Raw genomic sequence first — 27,758 nt, forward strand, 5'->3', positions numbered from 1 at the left:
AATGTTTAACATGGTAACTCCATAGGCACTTCTACAAATTAAATGGAGCCGTCCTTGTGAAGATGGATGCACACTGTGTTTAATGGCTGCCAGAGTGCTATGATCCGCCTGGACCAGGTGCGTGTGCATTCCCTCTTAGCTTCAGTAGGATTACATTGGCATTTGTTGCAGTGCTGTCCTCAGAGTCAGGTGAGAATATCAACGCAGTGTTACTGAAACCTTACTTCCTACCTGCCCGCAGCCAGCCTTAGTGCTGCCCACCTGCCCTGCGAGCAGACCCTCACTGCTAGATGCAGCTGTTGTATCTGGTTACTGTGATCACTCAGCGCTGCATCTTCTGCTCTGGAATGTTGCTCTGCCCAAAATTTTGGCTGGCAGAACTTTTGTGTTATTTGCACAAAAGGTAAGCCAACCCCCTAAGAGAAATCTGTGGACAAATCCGTTTTATTTTTTTCTTTTTTTAAATTCCACTTAGAATATATACCAGACTGGACACTGGGGTGGGGACGGTTTTACCACGATTGGAGATGTGACTGTCCTGGTTGCTGTGTTGTGCTCAGCAGTCTGAGCGTTTCAGCATTAATCCTTTGTTAAAAGCAGCTGAGGGAGTCATGCCGTTGTCCTTTCAGACCATAGTATGATCTCTTTCCGTTGTTAGAACTGCAGCAACCTTGATCTTAGTCTGTAACACTGAAAAATCAAGATCTGACTTGCTAGCTCTAAACTGGAACAAAGAAGAAAGACACCTAGTCCTAGAAGCTGTTCTTCTTGGCCAAGCAGAAAGAACGAGTTACAGTAAATAGAATGACTCTCAGAAGGTGAGTCTTTATAATCTGCTTCCTGACTTTATTGACTGGAAGTGTTAAGCTTCCTCACTTTGAAATACACGGCGCTTGTTAGTGCACTCATTGCATCCACTGCTTTGGTTTGAAGATCTGCCCCAACCATCTGGAACTTTGACCTTTTCTAACTTTGTAGCATGAATGTACACTAACTCTTTTCTAGTGTGTGGATTGTACAACCAGGCCTCTGCCTTCTGTAAATTATTCTAAGGACTTAGATATGTACAACACAGCTTGCTCTCCTACAGAAACTATTTTATTTAAGATATATTTTTACACCATCTCAAGATCCTTCAACCTTTTGCTGAAAGCTTGCCTTGTGTAGAACACTAAGATGCTGTACTGTATCTTGGAATTCATTTTCAAAAAAGTGATTGAAAATTAAAAGAGCGTGCGGTACGTTTGTTTGTGTTAGCTGGAAGTGGAGGGATGAGATGGCAGGAAAGTGCCAAAATGTGCCCTGTTCTTCTGAAGCCTTCTGCTTGAAGGCAAAACTGTCCAAATAAGCTTCTTGTCACGTTTGGGCTGGGAGGAAGTTTGGTTCAGCTGAGCTGATAGGAGCAGGTAAAGCAGTGTTGTTACCTCCAGCTTGGCAGCGGGCAGCTTGTGCAGGGAAAGCAAGGGTTGTTGAATATTTCTGCAGTGCATTAATGCATCACCAGTCCTTGAGGAGTCCCTTCTAAAATCTTGCCAGATGTGGGTCCCTGCATTGGGACTGTGTACTGGCTGCGGGCCAGAAGCAGTGCTGATGTGATGTGAGGCATGCAGGGCTGTGGTGAGAGGAAGAGACTGCTCTGTGCCCTCAGCCATCGCCTGGACACCCAAGTGCCAGGAGGCAGCATTGGCTCTCGCACCTCTCCAGTCTACTGTAGAGTTTTGGCATCTGCAGCTCCAACATCTGGTCAGATTTGCAGTTGATGATTCAGTAGCACCACAGTCAGAGGGTGCACTGAGCAGCTGAGATTGGCTGTGCTCCTGCTGTGATTAAGAGCCTGAAAATAGATTTTATATATGTATTTCTGAAACCATGAAGGAAAACTCTCCACCACTGAACAGTGAGGGGGTCATACCATCTCCTCTGCTGCTGTTGGAGAGGAGTGAGAACTGGAAGTTGCACGAAGCTTGGCAGAGCCTTCGTTTGGAGGATGATGAAATGATTCACTCCAGCAGCTGTTCCTGAGAGAGCAAGGGGGTGACAAGTTGGCATGTTTCTCAGTGTCCCTTTGTGGTGCAGGGCCAAAGTGGGCTACAGGCTGAAATGTTTTGTGTTTCCCATGCAGCACATGACATGGTGGCTTTGGGTCATTTGAACTGACACTGCAAGGAAGAAGCAGCGATGTGCTGGGAAAGGCAGTGCCCTCTGCTCACCCTGCTGGTGGATCTTCATAAGTGCTTTTGGGGCAGCATCCTGCAGAGCCCATCCTGGTGCAGCCCAGCTGGATGTGGGTGATGGGTTTTGGGGTGATGGACCTGACTGCCAACACTTTGCTGTGCGCAGTTCTAGGGACTCGCTGGTTTTCCAGTGGGCTCGTTTGCACTTTGGGAAGAATGCATCTCTTAACACCAATTAATCCCCTCAGTGATGCTGGCTTTGCTCTTATAGGAGCTGAGGTCCTGGATAAAGGGGGCATCTCCATGGTTTGTGCCCTAAGAAAGCCCCATGCAGGGGCATTTGTAGAGCAGATCTGTCTGTCTGTTCGCTTGAGCACGACAGACATGCAGTGCTGCTGGTGTCCCTTCAAGGGTGAGCAGCACTACTCTCCACTCCCTTTATCTTTCCATCAGAGCTGAAATCCCTAAGGCCCTGTGGAAAATTCCTGCCTTGATCTGCACCAACCAACGTGTTCATTCTCGTCTGAGTTGAGATAGTTACAATGATCTCTCCTATGCTTTTTTTCCCCTCCTTTTGGTCTAATAACAGTGTTTTAAAGGCAAACCCATCCAAAATGCACCCTGTGCCGGAGTGCTTAGAGGTAGTTTTGCAGCAGGGGAGTAGTACTCATGTCTCCTCCAGGCTGAAGTTCTGCATGCATCTCCTATGGCATGAGGCAGCTTTGCACACTGCTGTGCTTCAGCCCTTGACACCAACTGCATCAGAGCAATCACAAGGATCAGGAAAATCCAGCAAACAGAACCGTGTAGACCCAGACCCCTCTGGGTAGCTGGGAGAGCATCACTGCTCGTGCTGTTTTGTGCTCAGTGACAACTCCAGCAGCACCTGGGAGCCTGCAAGGGGCCGCACTGCAGCAGTCACACAGTGACTGCTTTGCAGGAAGCACTTCTTGCTCATTGCTTTCCTTTAAAGCCTCAGTAACAGCCCTGCACCTAACCCTTCCTACTCCTGCACCACCCTTAAGCAAACATATTTATAGCAGTGAGCAGCATTTATAGCTTTGCCCTGTCTTGACCTGGAAGTAATTGGTTAACTGTGCTAGACAACAAACCTTGAGACACTCACGTGTTTTCCTTCCACCTTCTCGCAGAGAACTGGAGGGTCATGCTGGTCAGAAACATCAAACACCTGGGAGAAAACAATGTGTGCTTCTCTGCCAGGAAATCAGTCCCAGTTGAACCCATTTCACGGCCAATAGTTCCTATAAAGCTCCTGGAGGCTTGGCTGGATGGCCAGAGCAGGGCTGGTGCTGGCCCTGAGGTAGGAGGGGACCTTTGTGCTGGGCTTTTCACGGGCAGCTGTAGGGTACATGAAATGCAGAACCCCTCTGTCTGCCCTGGACTGATCAGGCAGCCTGCCTGCCTTTGTGTTGTTCTTGCAGAGGTTATGACTTCGCTGGTTTGCTCTCCTATTTTCAGTGCCCCTCTGCACTGTTAGTGGCCTTGGAGGACAGTGCCAGCATGAACACACTCTGTTTTTCTGGGTGCAAAGATGGTGATGCCACTGACAGCAGTCTGTGTGCCTCTGCTTCACGCTTCACTTTTGACTCTGCCTACGTGTGATTTACTGGTGTCCATTAACTTGTGGCTGTCGGGTGGAGAAATGCCCTGTAGTGCAGAAAGGCCGAGCACATGAAACAAACCCACCTCAGTAGTCTATTCGTCTCTAGGGGAGACCCCTGTGCAGTTGTGGGTGAGGCTCCAAAGCAACTCACGTTTGTTTCTGAGCTCTCTAAACCCAAAACCATACTAAATCTGTACAGTACATAAAACATGATCAGATCTCTGTGAACAGGAAGCAAAGAGGGTTTTTCCCATGCAGTTCTCCTTGCCAGCTTTCAAATATGCTTCAACCTTATAGAAGTGAATTAAAAATCCCAGCTGCATCCTGCCTGTGCCCGGGGACTTGAGAGCAGCCTTGGGGGCTTCTGGCCTCCCCCCGTTAGTACTGCATTCCTGCAACCTCAGTGCAGAGAGCAGCTCCAACACAGGGAGCAGTGCAGCACTGGTCCCGAGGTACAGGTGGTGAGGTCTGAGGTGCTGCATTGGTGCTGTGGTTTGCAAGCAGCTGGGCGGCAATGCAGGCAGCAGCACTTCTCTCTGCAGTATTTGGAGTCATGCTGCAGGAGCGGCTAAGAGGATTAGGGATCTCTGATGGTGTTTGCAGCTGTGCTAGCTGTAAGCGAGGAGGAATCCAAATGCTTCATCTTGGGAAGTGAAGCTCTGGATCTGGAAGGGAATTCTCCCTCGGGACTTTGCAGCTGGAGATGTTCTCAGATGCTGCTATTTCACAGAGCAATGTGTGAGTGCAGTTCCTGCAGGGCCACAGCACAAATAGTGCTCCTGCGGAACGCTTACTGCAAGCCAGCCCGGATGTGGGGCTTCGAGCCACGGTAACATCTCCAAAATGTTAGCTCCCACGCAGGTCTGTGTATCCCAAGCATCCAGCCCCAACAAGGAACGTGTTAGAAGCTGTGCCAGGTTAACCCCAGACATGAGAAGTAGACCCACCCTGGGAGTCAGGACAAGGATCTCCTTAACACTTCTGCTGCCATTACCCACATCGTCTTAGCACTGCAGCACTTCAGCAAAGGGAGCTGATTTCCTGCATTCCTACACGGAGTTGAGCTCTGGGGTCGGATTCCCATGCATTCAGTGCTGTGTCCATCCCAATAAGAACACCTGAGGAGCCCCCTGCAGAGGTGCTGCGATGTGATGTTTTGGCAGGACGCAACCCTTGGGTGGGCTGGGGGAGGGCATGGAATCCATAGAGCCGTTTTCTAACCTTAAACAAAAATGTAGCCTTGGAACCAAGGAAGGAGACAGCACTGCCGGACATGCACGTGCCTGGAAACGCACAGTCCTGGGGCCAGGGGTGCCCCTGCAGAGGGGTGCGAGTGCTGAGTCCACGTGTGGAGCTTCTGACTTTGCTTCCAGCTGGGGCTGTGGCTTCTGGGCTCATCCTGAAGACAAAATTACCGTGAGCCTCAGGTGAAGTGTGTCAGTGGAGAGGAAAACATCCTCCAATATGTCTGATGGTTTTAGTGGGGAGGCTGAGAGATCAGGAGAGAATGCCAGAGGTAACAAACTGAGCTTTTTCCAGGTACAGCTGTGTGCAAATCATCTGCCAAAAATGCAAAACGAGATCGTAATCCTAAATTTGTCCTTTAAGCGTACCTGTACCTGCTCTGTAGTGGTTTCCTCCTAATCACCAGGGATTAATACCGAAGTGCATTGAAACATCTGAGGTGAAGGGGCACAGTGGAATTCCTTGCAGGCTGGTAATAATAACAGAAAGCCGTTCTGTGCAGCAAACCTGAGGCTGACTTGGTTTTTAATGGACATCTGTCTGCAGGGGGAAAAAATGCCATGGCAACTGGCTTTCTTGTTGGCACGCCTGTCTCAGCAAAAGGATGGGGAGAGGATGGGTATTGAAGGGTCTGCACTGCAGTGCTTAGGAAGTGGGGAGGCACAGCTCGGTGAAGCTGTGAGGCAAAGGTTGTTTATGCTCCATGAACACCAAATCTGGAGGGATTTAAGAGCTAAGTCTTGGCATAACGATTGCTTTGTCTGTTGCTGCTGAGCAGGAGTTAGACGTGATTCTCCCCTTCCCTTTGTGAAAATGCTAAATCTACTCATAGAGGCACGAAGCCCAGGGCTGGGGGCAGCTAGGCAGTCTGCCCATGGTGCTGGGACACAGCTGGGACCTCCCAGTCTGAAGCTCCCTCCCAAAACAGTGCTGTGGGGCTGCAGTGATTGCACAGGTCCTGCCTCTGGGCAGGGAGATCCCTTAAATGGTGATTGTGGCCAATGGAAGCTGAGAGCAGGATTCATTAAAATGCCCTGGAGCATGTCCAAAGAAGGGCAATGAAACTGTGAAGGGACTGGAACATAGGTCTTATGGGGAGCAGCTGCAGGAACTGGGATGGTTCAGTCCAGAGAAGAGGAAGCTCAGGACTGACGTTAATGCTCTCTACAGCTCCTGAAAGGACTGTATTGTCATTCTCTTCTCCCAGGTAACCAGCATGAGGACAAGAGGTTATGGCCTCAAGTTGCATCAAGGAAGGGTTAGGCTGGGTAATAGGAAACATTTCTTTTCTGAAAGCGGTCAAGCCTTTGGTCCGGCTGCCCAGGGAAGTGATGGAGTCACTGACCTTGGAGGTGTTCAAGAGCTGTGGACATGTAGTACTGATGACATGGTTCAGTGGAGAAGGGTTGGGGTTGGACTTGGTGATCCTGGAGATCTTTTCCAATCATACTGATTTTATGATTCTATGTCGGTTATGGATGAAACAAGTTGTGGCACTTGTGCACCTCAGACCCAAGCACTGTGGATGTCTGCACTTTCCTTCATCTCCCATGAGTTGTGGGGAAGCAGTTGCACGCATGGCTCAGCAGCGTCTGTCCTCTGTAGCCTGAAGGGAGCTGGAGGAAGGTGTTGGGGGTGACAGAAATTGGGAACAAGTCACCATCAAAGTGCAAAGTGTGGATCAAAAAATACGTTTGCTGGAAGCTGGTGTCTCCTTGCAGCCAAGCTGTGATTTTGAGGGACTTGCAGGCGATGCAAAGCCACTGCCCAGCAGAAGCAGCAGTGGCTGCCTCTCCTGCATGCTTGGAGCTTGGGCTTTGCTCACTGATGTGTGTGTACCTAACTCTGGTCTGGCCAGTGGTGCATTCATCAATTACAACTGATTGCAGCTTTGCTGATACCGTATCTCTCCGGGAAGCACTCCTCATTTGTTGGAGTACCTGATCTGTTTTCCAAGCGCTTGGAGATTCCCATGCCTATAAGTATTGTTGGCAAAGCTTTTGCCTCTAAGAACAGGTTTTGTGGTAATGGATAAATAAAAGAAGAAGTCTTCAGGGAAAAGAAAACGTGTAGAAATACTCAGGACTGTGCTGTTCTAACGGCTGATTTTGCATAAAATAAATGTCAAGCACTTATGCTGGCCGTCCCTCCGTAGGCACACACGTTTCACCGCACTGAACCTCGGGAAGCACGCGGTGCCTTGGAGCAGTTCTGTCAAGGAAACATTGCATCATGCAGCACTTCCGGGGAAGCAGTGATGTTATCAGGCTCATTAATCTTCATGTGCAAACACAGCTTGCACATGCAGGCACAAAACTGAATGAAAATAGCGGTCTTGAAGAAGACCAGCTCTAACCTGGAATGTGAACGGGAAGGGTGACATAGGATGTGATTCTCTATTAGAAATAGTGGCTTTTGTTTCTTGGCTGTGGAGCGTGTAATTCTGAATGTTGATTTTTTTTCTACAGCTGAAGCACTGCATCAGAACAAAAAAAAAAAAAAGGGAAAAAAATCAATAGAGACAAATCATAAAATAATAAAAATGGAGTAGTGGGAATTGCTGGCGATCAAAGGGCTGTGTGCAGGGAGAAGCCAACACCAAAGGGAAGGATGCTGTGTGCAATGACAGCAGTGTGATCCCAGTGCACTGCAGGTGGGGCAGCTCACAGCAGAAAGCTGCAGAGTGGCACCAGCACTGGCATGGCACCATCAGCCTCTGAGGGATCCAGCACCTGACGCAGCTCTTGGTGGGTGAAATGGAGTCCCTTCAACCTGGTCACTGCTGTGCTTGCTTCTGAGTGAAGATGCTTGACAAGCAAAAATGGGAGGGCACAATGGAAGCCAGAGCTTAGCAAAACAAAGAATACATTGAAGGAGAGAACAAGTCAAACAGCAACTGTGCTTGAGTCATTGCTGCAGACACCAACACGAGAGTCTTATTCATGTAATCACTCTCAAAGGACATAATGTTACCCCAAAATCTAAGTTACTGTGTTCATATCTTGTCATAGAAACCGTCTCTGACCACGGAACTTGCTTGTACCAATCACATCCATGGACACCGGGGACTTTGTCTGCCCACAGGACCCTGCAGCATGGCTGCACAGCTCTGTAATGGTTCCTAACCTTCATCAAACACACAGGGACTGATTGTTGCACACTGTAATGTGCTTAGCTGAAAAAGCATTGTAATGACTTCCTTTCCATTAAAAAACAAGCAAACAAAACCAAAACAACCTTAAGGGACGTGGATTTGTTAGAGCCTACTATCAGACTTCCTTGTGCATTCTGGGAAATCTGTTTTATCAACTGAAGAAAACAGATGAAACACACGGCAAAATACAGAGCCCTCTCTACCTGTGGCTCACTTGGATTCATTTCAAGGTGTGTTTGGGACCTTCATCTTCCCCACCTGCTGCACCTCTGCTGCTGTGGTGGCAACTTGAGGCCCTCTGTTTGAGCTCCATTGGGATCAATCTAACGACACAGAAGATGTTTGCTGAAATGCAGTTTTGTGTGCTGTCGGCTTTTATACCTACATATAATTTAATGTTATAATTAAATATAACATATACATTGTGTATTCTTTTTCCTAAAAGTTGTTTCTTCACTTTTTTAAGGTAGTGTAGTGATCCTGATACGTGCAGTGAAACAGACGCCTGCCTTTGCAGTAAGTAGTTCTAGAAGTGTTACTGGCTGCCTTTACCTCTGCACACACTGCTGTTTCCTGCAGAACTTCTCATTGTCCTCTCCCAGTTCTGTGGCTGGGCAATAGCAAAACGTTTTGCACATTCACCAAACTTCCCTAAAGCTGCCGACTCAGTTTTGGACAGATATTTTCAATGGAGTAATGCTTTGTGCTGGCATCTGTCATTTTGCTCATAAGGTGTTAACCACAGTTATCCGGGCCTGGAAGATGAAGCAAAACAAGGAATTTAACAGTCAAAAGCACAGGGATGGTGCTAATTGAAGAAAGCTGTTAAATATTGTTATCTTTTTACCACCGTGCTGCCACCCACGGCTTTTAGCCGCATGGGAGAACCGTTGCTGTGCAAGCAAGGTGTACAAACGCTGCCCGCCCAGCAGGATCGCTCCTTCTCACTGCATCCGAATCCTGCGGGACTTCCAGAGCATCTCTACGAATAGATTAAAGTCCGAGCATTTTGAACAACCATGGCCATAAATCAATTTCGCTCTCGGTTTTCAGGTTACAGCCGCTCTTTACTAACCCAGCGTGCACACGGCCTTTTAACAGCGCCGTATACCTGCGGGCGCACGGCGCTGAAAGCACCTCTCGAGCACAGCGGGTAGCAGCGCGATGCCAGAGCCGGGCGCCCGCTCCGCTCCGATTTCTGCGTTTCAGATTCGCGTTTTCCCAATTTCTCCATTACAACGCCTGGATTTCCGCACTCGAATCCCCGCACGTGCCATCTCCGCACCTCAGCCGCGGCTCCCCCCAACCCCCCCCCCATCCTTCAGGCCGCACCGCGCGGGCGGAGCCGCTCCCCCCATCAGGGCCCTCCCGCGGGCGGCGCTGGGAGCGGAGCGGGGCGGGAGCGGCCCTACACAGAGCGCAGGGCCCGGCGCCGTCCGCCGCCGCCTCACGTGTCCGCCGCTCCCCCGCCTCCGCCCCTTCACCCGCCGTAGCGCCGCCGCGCTCCTTCCGACTTCCCGTAAAGAGTCCGCGCTTCGCCCCTCTCTCCCTCGCGGCCCCCCGGGCTCCCCGCTCCGCTCTCCCGCTCTCCGCCCGGCCCGGCTCCCGCCGCCCCGCCCCGCCCGCTCTCCCCGCCCGGCCGTTCCTTCGCCCCGCGCTCCCCCCTCCTTCCTTCCTCCCCCCTCCTCTCTGCGCGCGGATCCCTCCGCGCCGCGCTCCGCTCCCTCCGCCCCGCACTGTTTGGGAGCAACCGCGGCCGAGAGCGAGAGAGGGGAGAGAGAGAGAGAGAGAGAGGCGCAGAGACGCAGAGCAGCGCTCCGCTCGGCGCTCCCGCAGCGCAGGCCCCGGCCCTCGGCCCTCAGCCCTCAGCCATGTCCCTCAAGCAGACGGCGGCCGCCTCGCAGCCCGCCGGCAACAACCGCAAACCCCCCGGCGGCGGTGGAAGTGGAGGAGGAGGAGGAGGCGGCGGCCTGCCGTCAGCATCGGGTGGCGGGAGGCAGAACATGGGCAGGTGGGTTCCCCGCGATCGCCCCCCGCCCGCCGCCGCCATCCCCCCTCCCCCCATCCCGTTCCCCCCCTTCCCCCCCCATGGGCGGTGGTTGGGAGCGGGGCGGCGCGGGGGGGGCAGCCGGCATGGCGGCGGGCGGGGCGCGGACGCAAGGCCCCGCGCGCGCGGAGGGGGTTCCGCAGTGCCGCCGGGGCGAGGCCGCGGGTTGCCCTTCAGGGAGGGAGGGGGGGAGGAGGAGGAGGAGGGAGAAAAGGGGAGGGGAGGGCACGGCGGGGCCTCCATTTTGTACCCCGAGGCGGCGGCGGCGCGGTGGAAGCCCCGAGGCCCGGCGAGGCCCTCCCGCCCGGCGCTGAGGAGACGCTGTGGTGCTGAGGCGGCGGCCGCGGGGCTCCCCGCGCGCCCTCCCAGGGGCGCTCCCGCCGCCCCCTCACGGCGCCCCTCAGAGCGCGGCGCCGCGGCCCCGTGCCCCCCCCTCCCTCCCCCGGCCCCGGGCTTTACGTTTTATCCCCCATCGCTCTTTTTTAATCGCCTATCGCCCCTCCGTCGCGCTTTTTCTACCGCCGATCACCCCTCCCCGCGCCGCCTCGGGGCGGATCGCGGCCTTTGGGTGCGGGAATCCTCGCATAGAAAACACCATTTTGGGGTCGTCTGTTTTTTTTTTTTTTTTTGTAGGTTTTCTTCCCCCTCCCCCCCCATTTTCTATGTGTCCCGGCGATCCGAGCGGGATGGGAGCGGATCTGAAGGTCATGGTCGCTGGGAGCAGTCTCATTTGGAGCCGTGTTTTGCTCGCCTTGTATTTTTACCCAGTTTTTCTGCGTTTGGCGATAAAAGAATCCACGGCAGCCTCATTGTTACACAGCCCTGAAAAAAACCCAGCAGCACAGCGTTACCCGTCTGTGGGACTGGAGCAGCACTGGGAGGGTGGGAAACAGCAAAAAGAGCCCAAATAACCCAAAGAAACCCCAATGCCAGCAGTGCCCAGCACCCGGTGCTGTGATTTCATGGCTCCCGCGCGTGGCACTGCAATGGCAGTGATGTTGGCTGTGCCTCGCTGACAGACAGCGGCACCGTGGAGGTTAACGTGAAGGACAACAAAACCTACAGCATTTTGGAAGGGTTTTTTTTTGTTGTTGGGATTCGGTGTTATTGCGAGCTTTGGGCTCATTAAGTGAAGACCCGTGAGCTTTGATTCCTTTGTCAAGCTCTAAAATCGCGACTGTTGGGTTTCTCCTCTCAGTTTTGTTGGATAGATTCCATTTCAGAACTTGGGAAGTTGTAACGGGGCTGCTGGACAACCAGTGTGTTCCCAATCTCTCTCTTAAAAAAAAAAAAAATAATATTCATCTTCAGTGTAATTCTGAGTCATGTTTCAGTAAGATCTCAGCACTCATGTTGATGGGTCCCCATAGGATACCTTCAGAGAACTTTTCCCAGTGCTTTCCTAAGGAGATGTCAGGTCTTTTCTGGACAACAAACTTAAAGATGGTTCACGTTGCAAGTTTTGTCCTCTAAATTAACAGCAAAGTGGCTTTTTTGTTTGAGAAAAACCCCACATTGATCTTAGCTGGTCTGCGTCTTGATTTCAGTTGGAAGTGTTGTGTTGAATGCCCCCCGTTTTTTGCAAAGCTTCCTTCATAGTGCGTGTTTGCAACTGATTTCTCTGCATCACTGGCATTTCTAGTTTTATTTTTGTCGTGACATGCAAAAAAAAAAAGTTACATTTCATGGCGAAGATTTTCATAAAAATTGAGTAGACTCAAATCTCGTCAATTGTGACTCAAATTTGAGTAGAAAGTTGTTTGATAGTCAACAGTTGTGGGCTCAATTTCTGTGCCCTTATTACTGCAGTTCTTAATGGAGTGAGCACCTGGTCCTTCCTCATCTGGTAGTGAGAGGAGGGGGTCAACTTTGTGTGTCTCCGTGGTCTTTAAATGAAATTTTAATAAGATATCCATCCTAATAGTCTTGCAACATATTTTGTAATAGGAAAGGTAAGATCTTATGTGAAAGATGTGGGCATCCCAGTGTTTGCTTTCCATTGCTGTTCCTTCCCCATTTACCCTGGGAAAGAAAATCACAAAAGAAGGTTTCCTTAAAGGTGTCTAAAAATTAGCAAGAAGGGTTAATGAATGTTTTTGAAATGAGTGCAAGTGAAATTCTGTGTTTATTACGTGGTGGCTGTTTGTAGAATGGGACAGGTGGGAAGCAGGGGTGTGGAGGCAAGGGGATGCCAATAGCATGGTAAGCTGTAACTGGAGAAAATGTAGACCCTGTGTGAACCTGCTCTGCCATGCTCCTCAAGATCTCAACTATTATAAATTGCTGTGTGTTAGTTCAGGTTTTTCCCCAATACAGCCCTAACAAGGTTAGCAATTCTATGATTAGAAAATACATCTGTATCAGCTTTCCTTTGAATGCTGCAACTATTTTTATCTTTTTTTTTTTTTTTTTTTTTCCCCCACTGGGGTTTTGGCTGAAGGCAAACCACTCCAGGTTCTGGTTTTGGAGGATTACATCTCTGGTTACAATTGTGGCAGAAAATCCTTTTTGTTTGGGAACTTTCTTGCCAAAATGAACCTGCCCTTTAAGAAATAGTCTGTTGCTGCTTTTATAAATGACTTTAACCATTAAGAAATTTAAACTGAAATTATCCCACGTTATGTAGCTTGCTTTTGAGACTTAATGCTTTTTGCCTTCTCTTATTTTTCCTTTTTTTTGATAGCCTTTGTTACTAACCTCACAAAAGGCTGAAGGACAGGGTAGAAGGGAGGTGTCCGTTCTGTTCAGTAGAAGTAATTGGGAATATTGAGCACCGAGGAGCTCTGAAATAATGCAAGGGACTGTTCTGGAGGTTTGGTCACACATCAGTCAGAGGTTTTCTAGTTCGTTCTAATGTCTTTGTGTTGGGTTTAGAGCAGCTGTGCTAAACTGCTGAGCAAAATGAATGGGTAACCTGCAGGTCTCTTTCCTTAGAGCAGTTAATGTGTTTCAGAGTGATCCCCCATACCTGCTTTTGAGTAAGTTTTAATGTCGTGGCTGATTCATGGCAATGTACACGGAGGTTCCTCAGTGCCCACGTCCATCAGTGGGCTGTGCCTGCGTGCTTGGCTCAGGTGTTCCTGTCTGATGGGGTGCTGCAGAACTTATCTACTTGTAAGAAGGCAAGAGTTGATGTGATTGATGTCAGCACTGGGAAAAACTACTGAAGGCAGCACTGCAGCACTATTTGCGTGGTCTTAATTTGACAGCTTCGGTCCATTTGACTCCTATATAACCAATTGCTATTCTTAAATGAGGTCTGAACTTTGTACTTCTGAATTCTTCCTTAGAAGAAAGCTTTATCAGCTCTCTGCACTTGTAATGAAAGCTCTTCAGAGTATCCTTGAATTGTTTTCAAAGCTGTGGTGATGCAGTCAGTGCTCCAGAAACATCCATTCGCTCTATTAAGTTCAGTGAGCTTTGTAGTTGCACTTCTGCTGCAGACATTAATTGCAGCGTGGCTGCATCTGTTTCTTGTTTCTTGGTCTCAAAGCGAAGATGCTCTTGGAAAGAACTTCACATCCTGGAGATACTTGCCTTCCTTGCATTAGTTTTCACTTAGCTGTAAAAACATAAATGCATGACCTTGTTTTGCTTACACAGACGCTCTACTTGGCGTGTAAACATCAGGAGGGGAGGTGTGGGATGTTGAGGAATAGGATAGCAAACGTTAAGAAAAATAGAAAAAAATTGCAAATTGCTTCTGGGATAAGATGTTTATTGTGCAGCATTTGGGATGAAGCTCTTGTGTAGACTTTCACTCTTAAAGCACAAGCACTAACCTGCAGTGAGTTGGCTACTGAGATTAATTACTTGGTCGACTTACTTTGTCTGGTGCAGCAGTTTCTGACTGTGTGACTTTCCTACCCTGCAGCATTGGAATGGGGTTGCAAGTTTGATTTGCCAAGTTGCTCTGCCTTCTCCAAGGCCTACATTCAACCACATTTCTGCAATACAAAATATATTTTTAATTCACCATGTTGTTGTAGGTAGCAGTGCAGGATTGCTGGTGACCCTTCTAATTTCTCCCACTCCATTTTTGCTCTCCTGTTTTGCACTGTGCTGTATTGCTTCTGGCAAAGACCATCTGCCTTCTGCTTTTGTAAAGGTCCTAGCTCATTTTTCATATAGTTCATTAAAGATGTGTCAAAGGCTGGCCTGAGTTTGCGTCTTCACCTGTTGGGATACGGACCTCAAATTGATGGTGTTGGTTTTAGCAGAATTTGCATATGGCTTTGATTGAACGTTGGCTGATTTGTTTAAAATGGTGATGAATGTTTTACTTGAGACTGTATTGAACAGTCGTAGCTAGGAAAAGAGGTTAGGTCTGTAAAGAGGTATGTCTGGTTGGAGCAGGGCTAGAAGCTCCATATTTGTCCTTTCTCTTGCTCTGATGCAGAAGCTGCAGCCTTTCCTTTTGCCAGTGTGGATGCGCACGGTCAGATGGCTTCTTGGAGGTGTGTGATGGGAATGGTAATTGGGGAAATGTAGGAGGTGGAAAATCCAGGATGCTTCAGGTTGAATGCTTAAACAGAATGCTCTGAACTTGCTGACCAGTCTAGGAACCCAGTTAGTTAAATTCTAAGGATGCGTGTTGCTAGCTGTGGGAGTGCAGCAAAGGCACCGCGCTCTCTGGCCCTTTCTGTAACCAGTGCAGAAAGGGATGTCTTCTGAATTCTTGAGACCAACAGAGGGAACTGATGGGATTGTTTGGGTTTCCTCCATGTTCTCTGCAAAGCAGTTTTGTTGCAACATTGGATTATGATAAGAGGAGGAATCAGAGCTGAATCTGACCCTTTTATTGGGGCATTTTGCATCTGGTGGGACGGCATCCCAAAAGAAGAGTGTGGTTCAACTGCAAATGTTGCTAAGACTGTTGAAGGCTCCAGCACTGTGCTGCAGGCAGCCATTTGACAAATGGCAGGCATACTCAATGGTAAGACTTGCTGGTCACCAGTGAGCCAAAAGTTGTGACTCTGTCTTCTGGAAAGCCAAGGCTTATAGGTAATTAAATAAGGGCTATTTGGTTTAGAATTTTTTTGTGTGTATGAGATTAGAACTCGTCAAGCTGGCATTTTCAGGATACTTGCAATCTGAAATCCACCTCTATTACCAGTCAGCAAATGTCATCAGTGGGAGCAATGCTGTACAGCACATTGGGCTCAGAAGCTTGCTTTCTCAAACTGCTCAGGTGATCGGTCAGTGGATCTTCGTTTTTTCCTTGCTAAGGACTTTCCTGCTCCTTTGATGGACTTGCTGATTTCTGCCAGATTTGTGCTCATGAGAAGACCCTTTAATTCCTTGACCAGCTCATGAGTCCTGCTCACAAGGACATGGTTTGGAGCACAGCTGCCTTCAACCGCAGCACGGTGTTTTCAGAAGCAATTGAACACATTTGCTGTTTAGGTTTCAGCATTGTTTGACTGTTTTGAAACATGAGCGTGGTTCTTTGGGTCTCTAATCAAATGGATGTGCATCTGTAAGGTGAGTCAGTTTCAAAAAATTGATTTTTTTCTTAAATAAAATTGAAGAGTTCATTTTGCCTTGCTCTTATTGGATGCACTCTTAAGTCGTCATTATGATACAAATCTCAGTCATCCCAAGAAGGATTTGAAAGTAGGGCTTCCTATTGTGATACAAACCTCAATCACTACAAAAAAAGTTGTTGGAACTAGGGCTGCTGCTTGTACAGAGGGAGCTTGGACACAAGGACATGAAGCACACCAGCCAGGCTGAAGTTTTATTGCAGCTCCAGGGATGCTGTTGGCACTTCTAGGGCTGAGTTGAAGGGCACAGACTGTTACATCTCAGTTTGCAGAGCATTATGAGTCTATGAGTTAATTTAAAGGCCTTTTGAAGCGTTGAGGTTGTTACATGTTCACTGGTTTGCATGTGGTTACTGGTTTTGAGGGGCTGTGTGTGGCCGGTGCTCTCAAATAAGCTCATAAGCTTTAAGTAGGGACTGAGAACTGGGCCTTGTGGGTAGTTGGTTGGGTGGCCCTCAACCAGAAAGATGGTGGCAGTGTGGAGAGATGAGGCCTAGAGAAGTGGCTGTGAGGGGCTGAGCCTGGAAGTGCAGTGAAGCAGTTTAGGTTCTGCCTGCCAATAGGTTTTGGAATTTCCTTTAGCTACAGGATTCTGCTTGAGAGAGAATATTTGTGGATTTTTGTAATGACACAGCATTGGTATTTTCTTTGTTTTGCCACTTATTGTAGGTAATCTTTTTACCCATTTACTGGTCTTGCTTGTAGGTCAGTAATTTGAAGGATAGATGCTATAGGCTCTGCAACTGCTAAGTTTGGCTCTGGGGAAGAGCTAGTTTTCTTTGCTCTCATTCTCAGCACAAAATTAAGTTTGGTTTTTGAATTTGTTAAGAAATTGATCCTTTTCAACATTTCTTAATTGTACCTTTTGTCTGTGTTTTCTTTCAGAGGTCGCAGCAGTGGCAAAGGACCGCCTCAGCCCACAGTGAGTATTTTTTCCTTGTTTCCTCCTTAGATACAAGGAAACAGCTTCCCTGGTGACCTTTCTTAGCAATGTGAAAATGGCACATGGTGGAATACTCTAAAATTTTTTCCTTTTGATACCTCAATGAGTATTTTAGACAGAGATATGCTTTTTTTAAATGTAGAAAATCTTGCATTCTTCTAAGCCTGTGTTTCTATGATCTAAGTCTCCTGGGAGAACGGGGAGAGGAGGAGCTCTTAAACATTTGAAACATGCCAATAGAAATCTTTCTTGTGATTATAGTTGCAAATACATGGATAAGTTTTAACTTGGGAACAGATTCAAAAACGTTGCCTCTCTGGAAACTCTCTATACTGACTTCTTTAAACAGAGGACTGAAGACAGGGATACAACACTTTGTTAAATAGAAGTAGCAATAGTGTTCAGCTTTACTACAAAATAGCTAATGTAATGTTATTGTAGCTAAGCCATTGTTACTTGTGTGTGTAGCTTTAGTTATTGTCAAGGCTAATACACTGTTGCACTATAGATGCGTCTTGGTTTGTAGAATATTTTATGAAAGGTAAAGATCTGGGTCTTGATTCAAAAAATGGATCTTTGAACTGCACTAATCAAATATTTGCTAATTTGTTAGTGGCCTGTTTCTCAAGGATGACTAATTCTAGGGAATGGGGCAGGAGTAGGAAGGGCTGAAAGGACTACAGTTTACCTCTATAAGTGTATATTGAAGATAATGGATCTCTTCAGTAAAAATAAAGAGGCTTTGAGGGAGAGCAGTGAAAAAGGTGATGTAAAGTAGGAAGTGTTAGGCTTTCTGTGTTCCTAACTGAGTGTTGAGCACAGGAACATCCTTAAACATGTTGGTTTCTGGGTTCTGGAACTGCAGTGAGTGGCATTTGACTAGTTTTATAATAGGCTTTGTAGCTCTTCAGCAGTTCACAACTCGATGACTTCATCTCCTGTTAATGCGTGTCATCAGGTCTGTTTTCCCTGAACTACATCTTTGAAGTACATTTCTCCTTCTGCAACAGTTGAGGTACCTTGTCCCTGTTCTCAGGGAGGGCTGCTAGCGGGGCTTCTCAGTTGTGAGACTTGGTATGTGAGTTTTATCACCCATTAATGGGATTGACATTGGGTTGAGGCACACTATAAGGCTTCTCATGTTTTTAAGGGTGCTCTGATATTTAATTGATCAGAGAAAGGGTAAGGGTCCTCTGGACATCTGCTGTGACTTAAATTCAATGTATACTGACCAAGTGAGGTTTTTTGACCGGAGTCTTTCTAGCAGCTAGTATGTACTGCTGAGAGCTGACTTTGTTTTTGTGGCATTGCCTTTCTGAATTATGAGTGTTACCCATAAAAATGACAACTTCTTTTTATTTTTTTTTCAGATTTCTTTCGATGGCATCTATGCAAACATGAGAATGGTTCACATACTTACATCAGTTGTTGTAAGTCCTCATATTTGCAAGGCGTGTAAACAGTTTCTATAGTGACAGTGAATTGTTAAATATTACACTAATTGTAACATAATAGAGTGAATGTTAAAGTTCAACAGTGGGCATCCTGTTCCAAGACTGAAATTTAAACAGTCATAGTAATAGCTATTGTGTATTTTTGGCTGGGAAAACTGCAAATTATATTTGGGATGGCAGATTTCTTACGCTCATTGGTCATATTTTGAATTTTCTGTCTCCAGAGACATTATGAATAAGTAATGAATTTATATACAGGGAGCAGAAGCCCTTCTCCCCTCAGATTGTTAAGGGAACATGACAAAATTTGGTAACAGACTGTCCCCCAGCAGCTAGAATCTGGGATAAGAATTGACCTTACTTATGCCCATGGATTTGTTTTTGCACAAAGACTTGTTTGCATGCATGCGTAGCTAATCAAAAGTCTCGTGTGTACTGAAAATACTTTTGTGAGTATCTTTAATAAAGTCTGGGACATACCCAAGTGTTTGTATCTGTGGCACGCAGAGACATATTTGTAAATGGGCAAATGTTGAAAAAGTAGATTTGACTGAAAACTAAGCTAGAAAGCTTAGTTTTCAGCTTAGTTTTTACACATTGTGTTTCTGTAAATATATATTTTTGAGAAAATCACTCATATCATTTATCAGGCTGACAGAGTGCTACACTTGGATTTTTCTTGCATTCTAGGGATCCAAATGTGAAGTACAGGTGAAAAATGGTGGTATATATGAAGGAGTTTTTAAAACCTACAGTCCTAAGGTAATTTTTTTTTTCCTTTTTGACTCTTCCTTCTTTTGAAAGGTGTATAACTGATGCTTCATTAAATTGGAATAATTATTATCAGTTGTTCTGACCCATCCATGTTTAGGTTTACAGACGCAGATTGATTTTTGCAAACTTCTGTAAAACGTGTGCTTTTTCCAAGTATGTCAGTTACCAGTAGTCAATGGTGTATTCAATTAGGATATTCTTTTTATCTCTACTAGTGTGATTTAGTGCTTGATGCTGCTCATCGGAAAACCGCAGAATCCAGTTTGGGGCCAAAACGTGAAGACATACTAGAAAGTATTTTATTCAAGTCTTCAGATTTTGTTATGGTGCATTTTAAGGATATGGATACCAATTACGCGAGAAGAGGTATACATTTTTTAAGATTCTTAAAGTTATTTGTATCTTAAGATCATAAGTCAAGATTTTAAAAGTGTTGGTTTTTTTTTTTTTTTAATGCTTTTTATATCTTTCAATGCCAAGGAATGAAGCTGCATGTCTGTAGATTTTCAGGTTGGTCAGCAAGTGTTCATTGTTACACACATGCTTTATTCCCAGGTAGCAGTGACGTAAAGATGTATGGATTCATAGGAATTTAGAGAGATTTTCACTCTTTTCACCTTGTGTTTCTACATGTGTGTGTTCTTGCCTGATTTAAGGCTGAAGGATAAGATGCTTTTTTCAAGGAATTTGCTTTTTCTGGAAGAAGGATGCATAATATCAGAGCAACAGTAGCATTGAAATGCAGATATGCTCCAGGTTCTGGATGGGATTTTGACTTTGAATTACACAAAAGCTGTTTTGTAATAGATCTGCTATGAACATCACTTTAATGTAAATGCAAACTGGATTCTCCATTACCCTATCTTTCTAGATTTCTAGTGAACAGATGGAATGAAAAAATCTACTACTTCTAGGAATAATACTGAATGGAAGTTTTCTAGAAGAAAATGACTGCTTTAGGTTGAACAGTCACTCAGTTTGCATTATGAGGTGGAATGTCTTTGCATCTAAATCTTTTAAGTAGCTGGAGAGGAGAGCTGAAATAAAACTGTACAGACAGAGTGAGATAAACTGGAAGGCTGCAGAACTTGATAACTCGCAGTGGGTAAATTAATCTGCTTTCCATTTTGTCTCAACAACTTATTATCGTGAAACCACACTTGAAAGCACAAGCCAGTCTCTGATCACACCTGCACATGAGAGCAATGAAAGGCTTTCTGCTTCTTGGGAAGTTGAGTTAGCAAAGATTCAAAAGAATGAGTGTGTATGAACACACATGCAAAGAGGAACTGTGGGCGTTTTGTTCTTATAAAGAAACCCAAGTCTTGGTGATAGGGTCAGATAAGTCTGTGTGATCCACAGTAAGAACTGAATTTGAACTTCTAGGTAAGGGGATTGTGGTCCCTGCTACGTTTGCACTGGGAGTTGTTACCATCTGGTGCCCAGCTCCATTTGATGGTGTTGTGCTTCATATAAAACAGAGGCTATTTGCTTCTACAGAACCCACGAAGAAGTCTTTTAAAATTGCCTAACCATCAGTGTCTTTTGGCTATTTCAGACAAGATAGTATATTGTTTGGAGATGCTTCATTGGAAAGAAAGCTAGCTCTCACTTAAAAATGTAATCAAACAAAAGGGCACTCCACAGGCACTTGGTTGCTACAGGAGAGGCTTATTATCTGCTAGAGTAGAGTTTATTGGGGTGGGGTGTATGTGTTTAGTTTCTCCCCCCTGTGCTTAGACAAATGCAAGACCTCTGAGGAGCCCTTGAAGTAAACTTACTTTTTGCAGAAGATACTATGCTGTGTCTGGGGTCATGTGAATTTTTATTCTGGCATTTCCTTCTGTGTTGAGCTGGGGGAGCTTTGGCCAAATGGTGCTCCTTAGATGTTGAGTACTGATCTTCTGAGTTACCCTCAGACTTGACCAGCAGAGGTGTTTGCTTCATTGTCTCTGCCTTTGTGTCAAAGTCAGAAATAGAAAAGCAGACTGGAAGAGGAGTAGTAAAGAGCAGTAGGTAGAAAGAAAGAGAATGGGATGGATTCTTCTTTCAGAAGGAGTAGAAAATACAGTTATCTCTGAAAAAACCATCCAAAGTAGTCTGCCAAGCACCTTTCATTGCTATCTTACTTGTGCAGCTTTGGAGCAACGAGCTGATAATTAATCCTGCAGCAGCATCAGTGGTGTGAGTACAGGGAAGGTAATGGCAGTATAAGCTGGAGGTGGGTGAAACCACTGTTTGGAAGCAACAGCCTTAAATTTGTCTATGCCAAGCATGACATTGCACCTTAAGTTGGATCAGTGGAGAAAGCGTGGTGCCTACCTAGACTGTGGAAATTGGAAGTGTTGGGAGGGAGGGGGCAGGGAAGTAGGACTGTGTAGATAAGAACTTTCTGACAGCATAAGCTTCAAGAAATAAATCTATCCTTGCTACCTGAGCCCTTATTTGCAACTTTGTCAGTTCTATCTAGACCTTTGTGCTCGAGTAGATTCTTGTCAGGCTTCAAAAGGAATCAAAAGTATCATCTGAGGGTCACTCAGTGGAGTCAGGGCTTTCTGCAGTACAAGCAGATTTGCTAGTTAGATTATTAGGCCCATACAAATGAAATAGAAGGGTACATTTCTACAGAATAAGCTTCTAACAGCGTTTCCTGTAGTCCTAAACACTGATCAGGCAGCTCTGCTGGTTTGCATATGATTCAAATTTGAGTAAGGCTTGAGTTGTCTTCTTGGCTCCTCTTTAAAGACAAGAAAATTCAAGATCATAACTACTGTTAAAGTAATAGGCTTCTACAATGTTTTTATTGTTTTTTTGGCACAGTCACTACACTCTGAGAAAAGTAATACAAATCCAATAAAAAAAAGGCAAGAGAGAACTGGCTATTTAAGTTTTTCCTTGAATTAGCACTGAAAGGGGCATTCTTCCAGAGAAAGTGTTGGAAGGGGAATAGCAGGAGGCATATTGTGAACAAAGGAAGGAAATGTTCGCCCTGGAGAACTAGTGGTAACTGGTTTTAATGTTTTAAATCAGTAGTAAGTAGTTTCAACAGTAAACTCTTAGTTGTTTTGTAACATTTAAGCTGAAACATCAATTTTCTTTGAGCCATGCGAACTTGATCAAAGTTTGCAGTGTGCAATACAAACACCTTTGGCACCTAATGCACATTGGCTTAATGGCTTTTGAACTGTGCTTAAATGCATATTTGTGCTCTTCCCCATGAGCACAAAACATGTTTGAGAAAACAAGCTTTTATAATGCCAAATTTAATCAAACCTGCACTCTTAATTGCTCCATTCTGGCAATCCTTTCTCTAAGTCATCTAATAGCACACACTTGAAGAATTTGCCCAAGCTGAGGCTTTTCTTAGAATGCATATACTTGATTTGCTTCTGCTTCATGTGAATTTCTGTTGTGTAAAGTTGTCCTTAGGATTATTTTTCCCAGTTAGCAGGCTGAGACAAGAAGTGAGGCCTTAACATAGGAAACTTCTTTGCTCAGGAGACTACATGCAGAGCGGGTTCAGAGGCAGTGGAAGCTAGTGGAGGGTTACATACAGCTCACACTTTTTTATGGCCAGCTCTCATTTGATCATTTATTTGAGTTTTACCCATATACAAAATGAAGTGAATAAAAATTTGGCCGTGTCAAGGTGTCACGTGAGGTGCTCCTTCAACAGCTCAGAGATATGAGGCCCCAACTAAGGGGAGTGTGAGCATGCAGTCGATATCTTGCGTGCTAACCCTCTGCCAGTTGGCACCCAGAGCAGCAGTTTGCTTTAGCTTCTACTTCCTTAATAATCTTAAGAGCAGTATCTTTGTTTTGGAAACAATGATTTGAAGAATTTGTGTGTTCCCAGTTGTGCTGCTCATCAGTTTTGTTCATGCCTTGTTTGTCTTGTCTTCTTTTTAATCTTAGTGTCCCTCTGTGTCTTTCTTACTGTTTGTTCCAGGATAATAGTGAGCTGTGCCTTGAAGTACCCTTCTGCTACATTCAGACTACTCGTGAGACTGCTGTGTGACTAGAAGTCTGCCTTTGTAGCTTGAATTCTTTCTAACTGGCTTTTTTTGAGCTGTAAAGGTTAGGCTCATGTTGCAATCTCACTTGTATCCTAAAATGAAAGAAAGGTGAAGAGCAGAGGGGCATCCTGTGCCCTGTGATATACTGGATTCTACTGGGAAACTTAGCATTGCTTGTACAAATCTTCCTCAGGCCTGTAACACTCATTAGGTGGTGCAGTTTTTGTGTTGCCTTGTCCCACCAGTTCATCTGTATCTCAATTTTTGACAGCGCTCTGCTGATGGTTCTTATGTGGCTTTTTAAATAGGAAAATTAGTGGGTTAAGTATGAGTCTTATTAAGCTACTATTTTATTTGCAGTATCTGGAATGCCAGAACATTTTGTGTGGAGGTTGTTTTTTTTTCCTGAAATTACTTAATAGAAATTAATTAAACACCCTCTGAGAATACAGACATTGCCTCCATCAGGTACTGCCCTCAGTCCTCACGTCCGTGTCTTCTCATTTTGTTAGAGGAAGTCCCCCTCTCCCCCAGTGAAGCAGCGTGGAAGCAAATGTCACATAAGTGACAGAGGTAGCTTCCAACTCTGGGAGGATCAGGTATGAGGCAGTGAATGAATGGCATTAGGCACAGAAGCAGCACTGGCTGGTCTAGATTATGGCTGTGTTGGCTATGGGGTGTTGATAAGGTGAATGTACAGCTTCCAGATACAAATGCTTTACTTTTGCACTCCAGTTGAGTGTGCTCTCATTACTCCTTCACTGTGGATTTAGATAGCACTTTGTTATTATGTAGTTCCCGTTTACATTTAAACATCTGTTCTTGTAATGTATCTTAAAAGCTGTTTGCATGAAGGGAAACTGAGATGTTTTCTGTCAGATTGATATACCTTACAAATCTGAAGGCTGTCCGGAGGGATTTTAGCAAGGCAAAGTAGAGAAATACACTTGTGAATAGGGGAATTGTGAATAGGGGGAATATTGCTGAAGTTTTAACATGGAAATCATCTTTACAAGGTGAGAGATGTGTAATCAGCTTGAATGTGTCTGTGAAGGGGCCTGAAAGAGTGTAGTTGTGCCTGAACTCAGCCTTATAATGTGGAAAAAATCCACCTGTGTTTATATCTGATGTCTTCCATTTTTTTCTCTCTCCATATTTGTTTGTAGTTCCTTCAGAAACAGGTAACTTTTTTGGCAGTCACTCTGTCTCTGCATCTTGCCTTTCATAACGCTTCTGTTACCATAATATATAATGGAAGCTTAATCTCTTTGCTGGCACATTTATAGCACTGTAAAACATGCATGTGTAACTTCACAGAATCATTTGGAATACCTTGCAGTCAGTCAATGACTTCTGTTCCCACCCCTGATTGTTACCTATTCTAAGCAGCTGGAATTGCAACCACTGAAAAGTTGCATCAGCACTACTATTTAGCACAACAATACCATGACTGTTTTCAGAACAGTGTACCAATAACCCCAGAATGTGCCTGCTGGAGGCATCAGATGTAGTGAGAAGCTGAAATGATCTCACTTGGAAGTGTTAACCTTCAGCTGTGGAGGAATTATCGCAGCTCTGTTGGTGAACTGTGCCCCAAGGTCTCACCAGGTGGTTGATGCAGGTTTTTGCAGCTTCACACGAGCCCTAACTGTGGTTTCCCTCATTAGGGTGGCCTGCTTTCATTTGGCTTTCTTTTCGTCATTTTACTGATTCTTTTGTATTTGAAATGAATGCTCAGCTAATAAACATCTTTCTTTCTGTATATCTTCTATAACATTTTATTTCACATATGCTTATTAACAACGCTTACATGCTGAATCGCTTCCCTGTTGTTTCTTTGCTCTCTTTGTATGAGTTGAGCATTTCATGAGACAGCCTGTCCTGTACCATACAGAGCTAAGCACAGTTCTGATAGAATGGCAATACGTGGGGATAGATCATGGCAATCTATGGGCAGAACTTGATTGTGAAATGGGCAAAATAGGGATAATAGGCTGTGTTGACAGTCTCTTAAGAAAAGTCTTCGGTCATTGTTTAAACTCTGCAACAGTGGTGGCCAACAAATCACTTCAGATGTTGTTAATTCTTTTCATGATGGCTTTCATGTTCATTTCTCCTCGTAGGATTTCAGATCTTGCCAAAAGTTAATTTAAGCCATACTCTTCCTATCTAGCACTGCCTGGTGGTTTGACCTCATCTTTTTTTAAAGACCTGAAGTGTTTGCTTCTTAGTTTTCTTTAGAATTATAATGAGAAATTCTAGGCTGAAGGCACTCAGAAAAGCTTATTTTATTTTTAAATATTCCTTCTGTTTAAGTAATCTAAGAATTTGCAGACAGCTCTAAGACTTGGTTGCTTACAGAATAGAAAAACTTGGCTTCTTTGATGAACGGCTTTGTACTTTTTTTTCCCCTTTTACAGTACTTCAATGTTGTAGTATTATTTCTTCAGCCATTTTCTTAGTCTGACTTGGATGAAACACGAACAAGTAAAAATAAAAGCTCGTGATCTTTATTTTTTATATAATTTTTTTACAATTTGTATTAAAAAAATTGCATACCCTTAGCACACTTGGCTAATCAATGGCATGTTTATTTTCATATGTTGCTGAGAAAAAGAGTGTCTCTGAATCTTGCTGTGTGATGTGGGTAAGCTGCTACCTGAAAAAGGCTTGCAGGAAACAGAATTTCTCTGCTGCTGTCTCACTGAATGAGTACCCCAAGCTAATGGGTCACTGAGTTACACTGCAAAGGGAGTGCAGCTGTGTGCGTGCATGCTGGTGTGGTGAGTTGTGGAGACAGAAGGAATTCAGGAAATTGAGGGGGAGCTTGTATTCTGCTCATTTAAGGGATGGGATTGGGTGCATTCATGCTTTTTTTTTTTTTTTTTGCTATTTGCATAATTTGTTAGTATGTGTAGGCTCCCTGGACAACAAGCATAGTATACGAATCTTGGATTTGCTGTAGGAATGGCACTCCCAGGTAGTCCCATTCTTAGCAGAAACCATATGTGCAGTTTGTGTAAAACTTTTGGAAATAATTGCAAATTATTATTGCTATTCTTTGATACCTTGTCTCATACTTAAAGTTGCAAAAATCCCATCCTGTGAATAGATTTATTTGTAGTTAGTCTGCACTTCCTGGTTTTTCTAAACGTCAGCAGACTCTGATGTAGTCCCAGGGAGCATAGCAGCTACAAGAGGTGAATGATGTTAATGTGTCTGCAATTCAGATGTGTTTGGTTGTTCCTCAAATAAACTGGTGAGTTCATTGTTTTCCTGTGCCTAATCAAACTGATTTCACCTCCATCCCTTCCTGCTCCCTTTTAGATGCTTTTACTGACTCAGCCATCAGTGCTAAAGTAAATGGTGAGCACAAAGAAAAGGATCTTGAGCCGTGGGATGGAGGAGAGACCAGCGCTACTGAGGAGCTTGAGGCACTGGAGACAGATGTTGTAAGTAATGCTTTTTTATTGGTTCTGGCGGTCTCTAGAAAGCAGGCTGCTTCTCTGGATGTGCCTTGCAACAGACATTCCTGTATTTTATTCTAGTGATGGGGCTGAAGATGCTGGCCTATATGTTCAGTCTTTGCTAGCGGCTGCCCCAGCACTTTCTTAAAATTTGAATAAGAATAGCTGGATTTCAAATGCCACTCTTGGCAAATATTGACAAATGGCAGCTGCTGGGGTAAGGAACATGTTTGATTCAAGGACTGGCTGAAAAAGGAGTTTTTATTAAGAACTCCACATTCAGCAACACACTGAAGTCACTTATGTTTAATCAGAGCATTCCTGTCTGACGATCACTGCATTTGTAAATGATGGTGAAATTGTGCTTAGCTAACTGTCTCGGAGCTAAGATGTAGGAAATTGATAGGAGTCTGAGCCATGGCTTTATAAGCACAGGTACAATCTCAGCAGATTATGCATCGTTAGATGAAGAGTATGTTCTTAAATGGAGCTTCTTTGTATATCATAGAGTCAGCTTTTACTCAACCATGCGTTCTTCTTAGCAAGGTATTCTGCTGCATTGAGTTAAAGGCAAGAATGGAGTCAAGTTATTGTGGAGAATATTAACTTTGTCTTGCTGGAACAGTTACCCTGTCAATTTTGGTGTATGTACTGTACAGCTGAGATTTGTTGGAATACCTAGTGCTGTCAGTGCTTTTATGAAACACTCAAAACATTAATCATTTGTGAAGGTTAAAGCCTTGAGTGCTGTAATAGCATACTTCATAAAGTGGGGAAGTTGCCCTGATCACCAGGGGTCTTCTGCCTGTGGCGTGTCTCAGATAATTGCATTAATAGTGCTTTTGGGAAGTATCAGTGCTTGTCATAGCAAGGGATGCTCCTAACATTCAGAACTACATGCTATGTGTTAGCCATTAACTAGTACAGAGAGGGCATGGTGCTTAGAAAACAGAAACCAACCAACCACAAAGCAAAAGAGAAACCTATCTGGCTTTTCAGCTGATGAACAAAGACCCCTGAAATAAATTGTGGCTCTGCTAACTTTCTGATATGAACAGTGAATTCATAAGCCAAGACAAAAGAGCAAAAGGTTTAACTCCTGCCACCAGCCCTTGTTTTTAAGGGAATGTGTTTCCAATGGCATTTTGAAAAACAAGCATTATTTTTTTCTAGTCCAATGGATGGGATCCCAATGACATGTTTCGTTACAATGAAGAAAATTATGGTGTAATATCAACATATGACAGCAGTTTATCTTCTTATACGTAAGTTCTAAAATATTTTCTTATTAGATTTGTATTTCATGTTTTCCCT

At 45.0% G+C, this 27,758-nt stretch overlaps 1 protein-coding gene across 12 annotated transcripts in view; it reads left to right on the forward strand.

Annotated features, from left to right (window-relative positions):
- Nucleotides 1-9,824: 9,824 nt before the first annotated feature.
- Nucleotides 9,825-27,758, forward strand: part of ATXN2 (ataxin 2) — a 50,029-nt gene continuing 32,095 nt past the window's right edge. For 4 of the 12 annotated variants that reach the window (XM_031592515.2, XM_090152631.1, XM_090152635.1 and 1 more), the window contains exons 1-7: nucleotides 9,835-10,208; nucleotides 16,676-16,712; nucleotides 18,104-18,163; nucleotides 18,878-18,949; nucleotides 19,177-19,327; nucleotides 26,305-26,429; nucleotides 27,618-27,709. In XM_031592515.2, the coding sequence (XP_031448375.2) occupies nucleotides 10,069-10,208; nucleotides 16,676-16,712; nucleotides 18,104-18,163; nucleotides 18,878-18,949; nucleotides 19,177-19,327; nucleotides 26,305-26,429; nucleotides 27,618-27,709 (677 nt within the window). In that variant the 5' untranslated portion in view covers nucleotides 9,835-10,068. Of the gene's footprint in view, nucleotides 10,209-16,675; nucleotides 16,713-18,103; nucleotides 18,164-18,877; nucleotides 18,950-19,176; nucleotides 19,328-23,407; nucleotides 24,586-26,304; nucleotides 26,430-27,617; nucleotides 27,710-27,758 lie in introns of those variants that run through there. The other 8 variants (XM_031592510.2, XM_031592508.2, XM_031592514.2 and 5 more) reach the window with 6 other exon arrangements.

This window comes from Phasianus colchicus, chromosome 18 (assembly GCF_987193195.1).
Source record: "Phasianus colchicus chromosome 18, bPhaCol1.hap1.1, whole genome shotgun sequence".
In the NCBI taxonomy this organism is placed as follows: Eukaryota; Metazoa; Chordata; class Aves; order Galliformes; family Phasianidae; genus Phasianus; species Phasianus colchicus.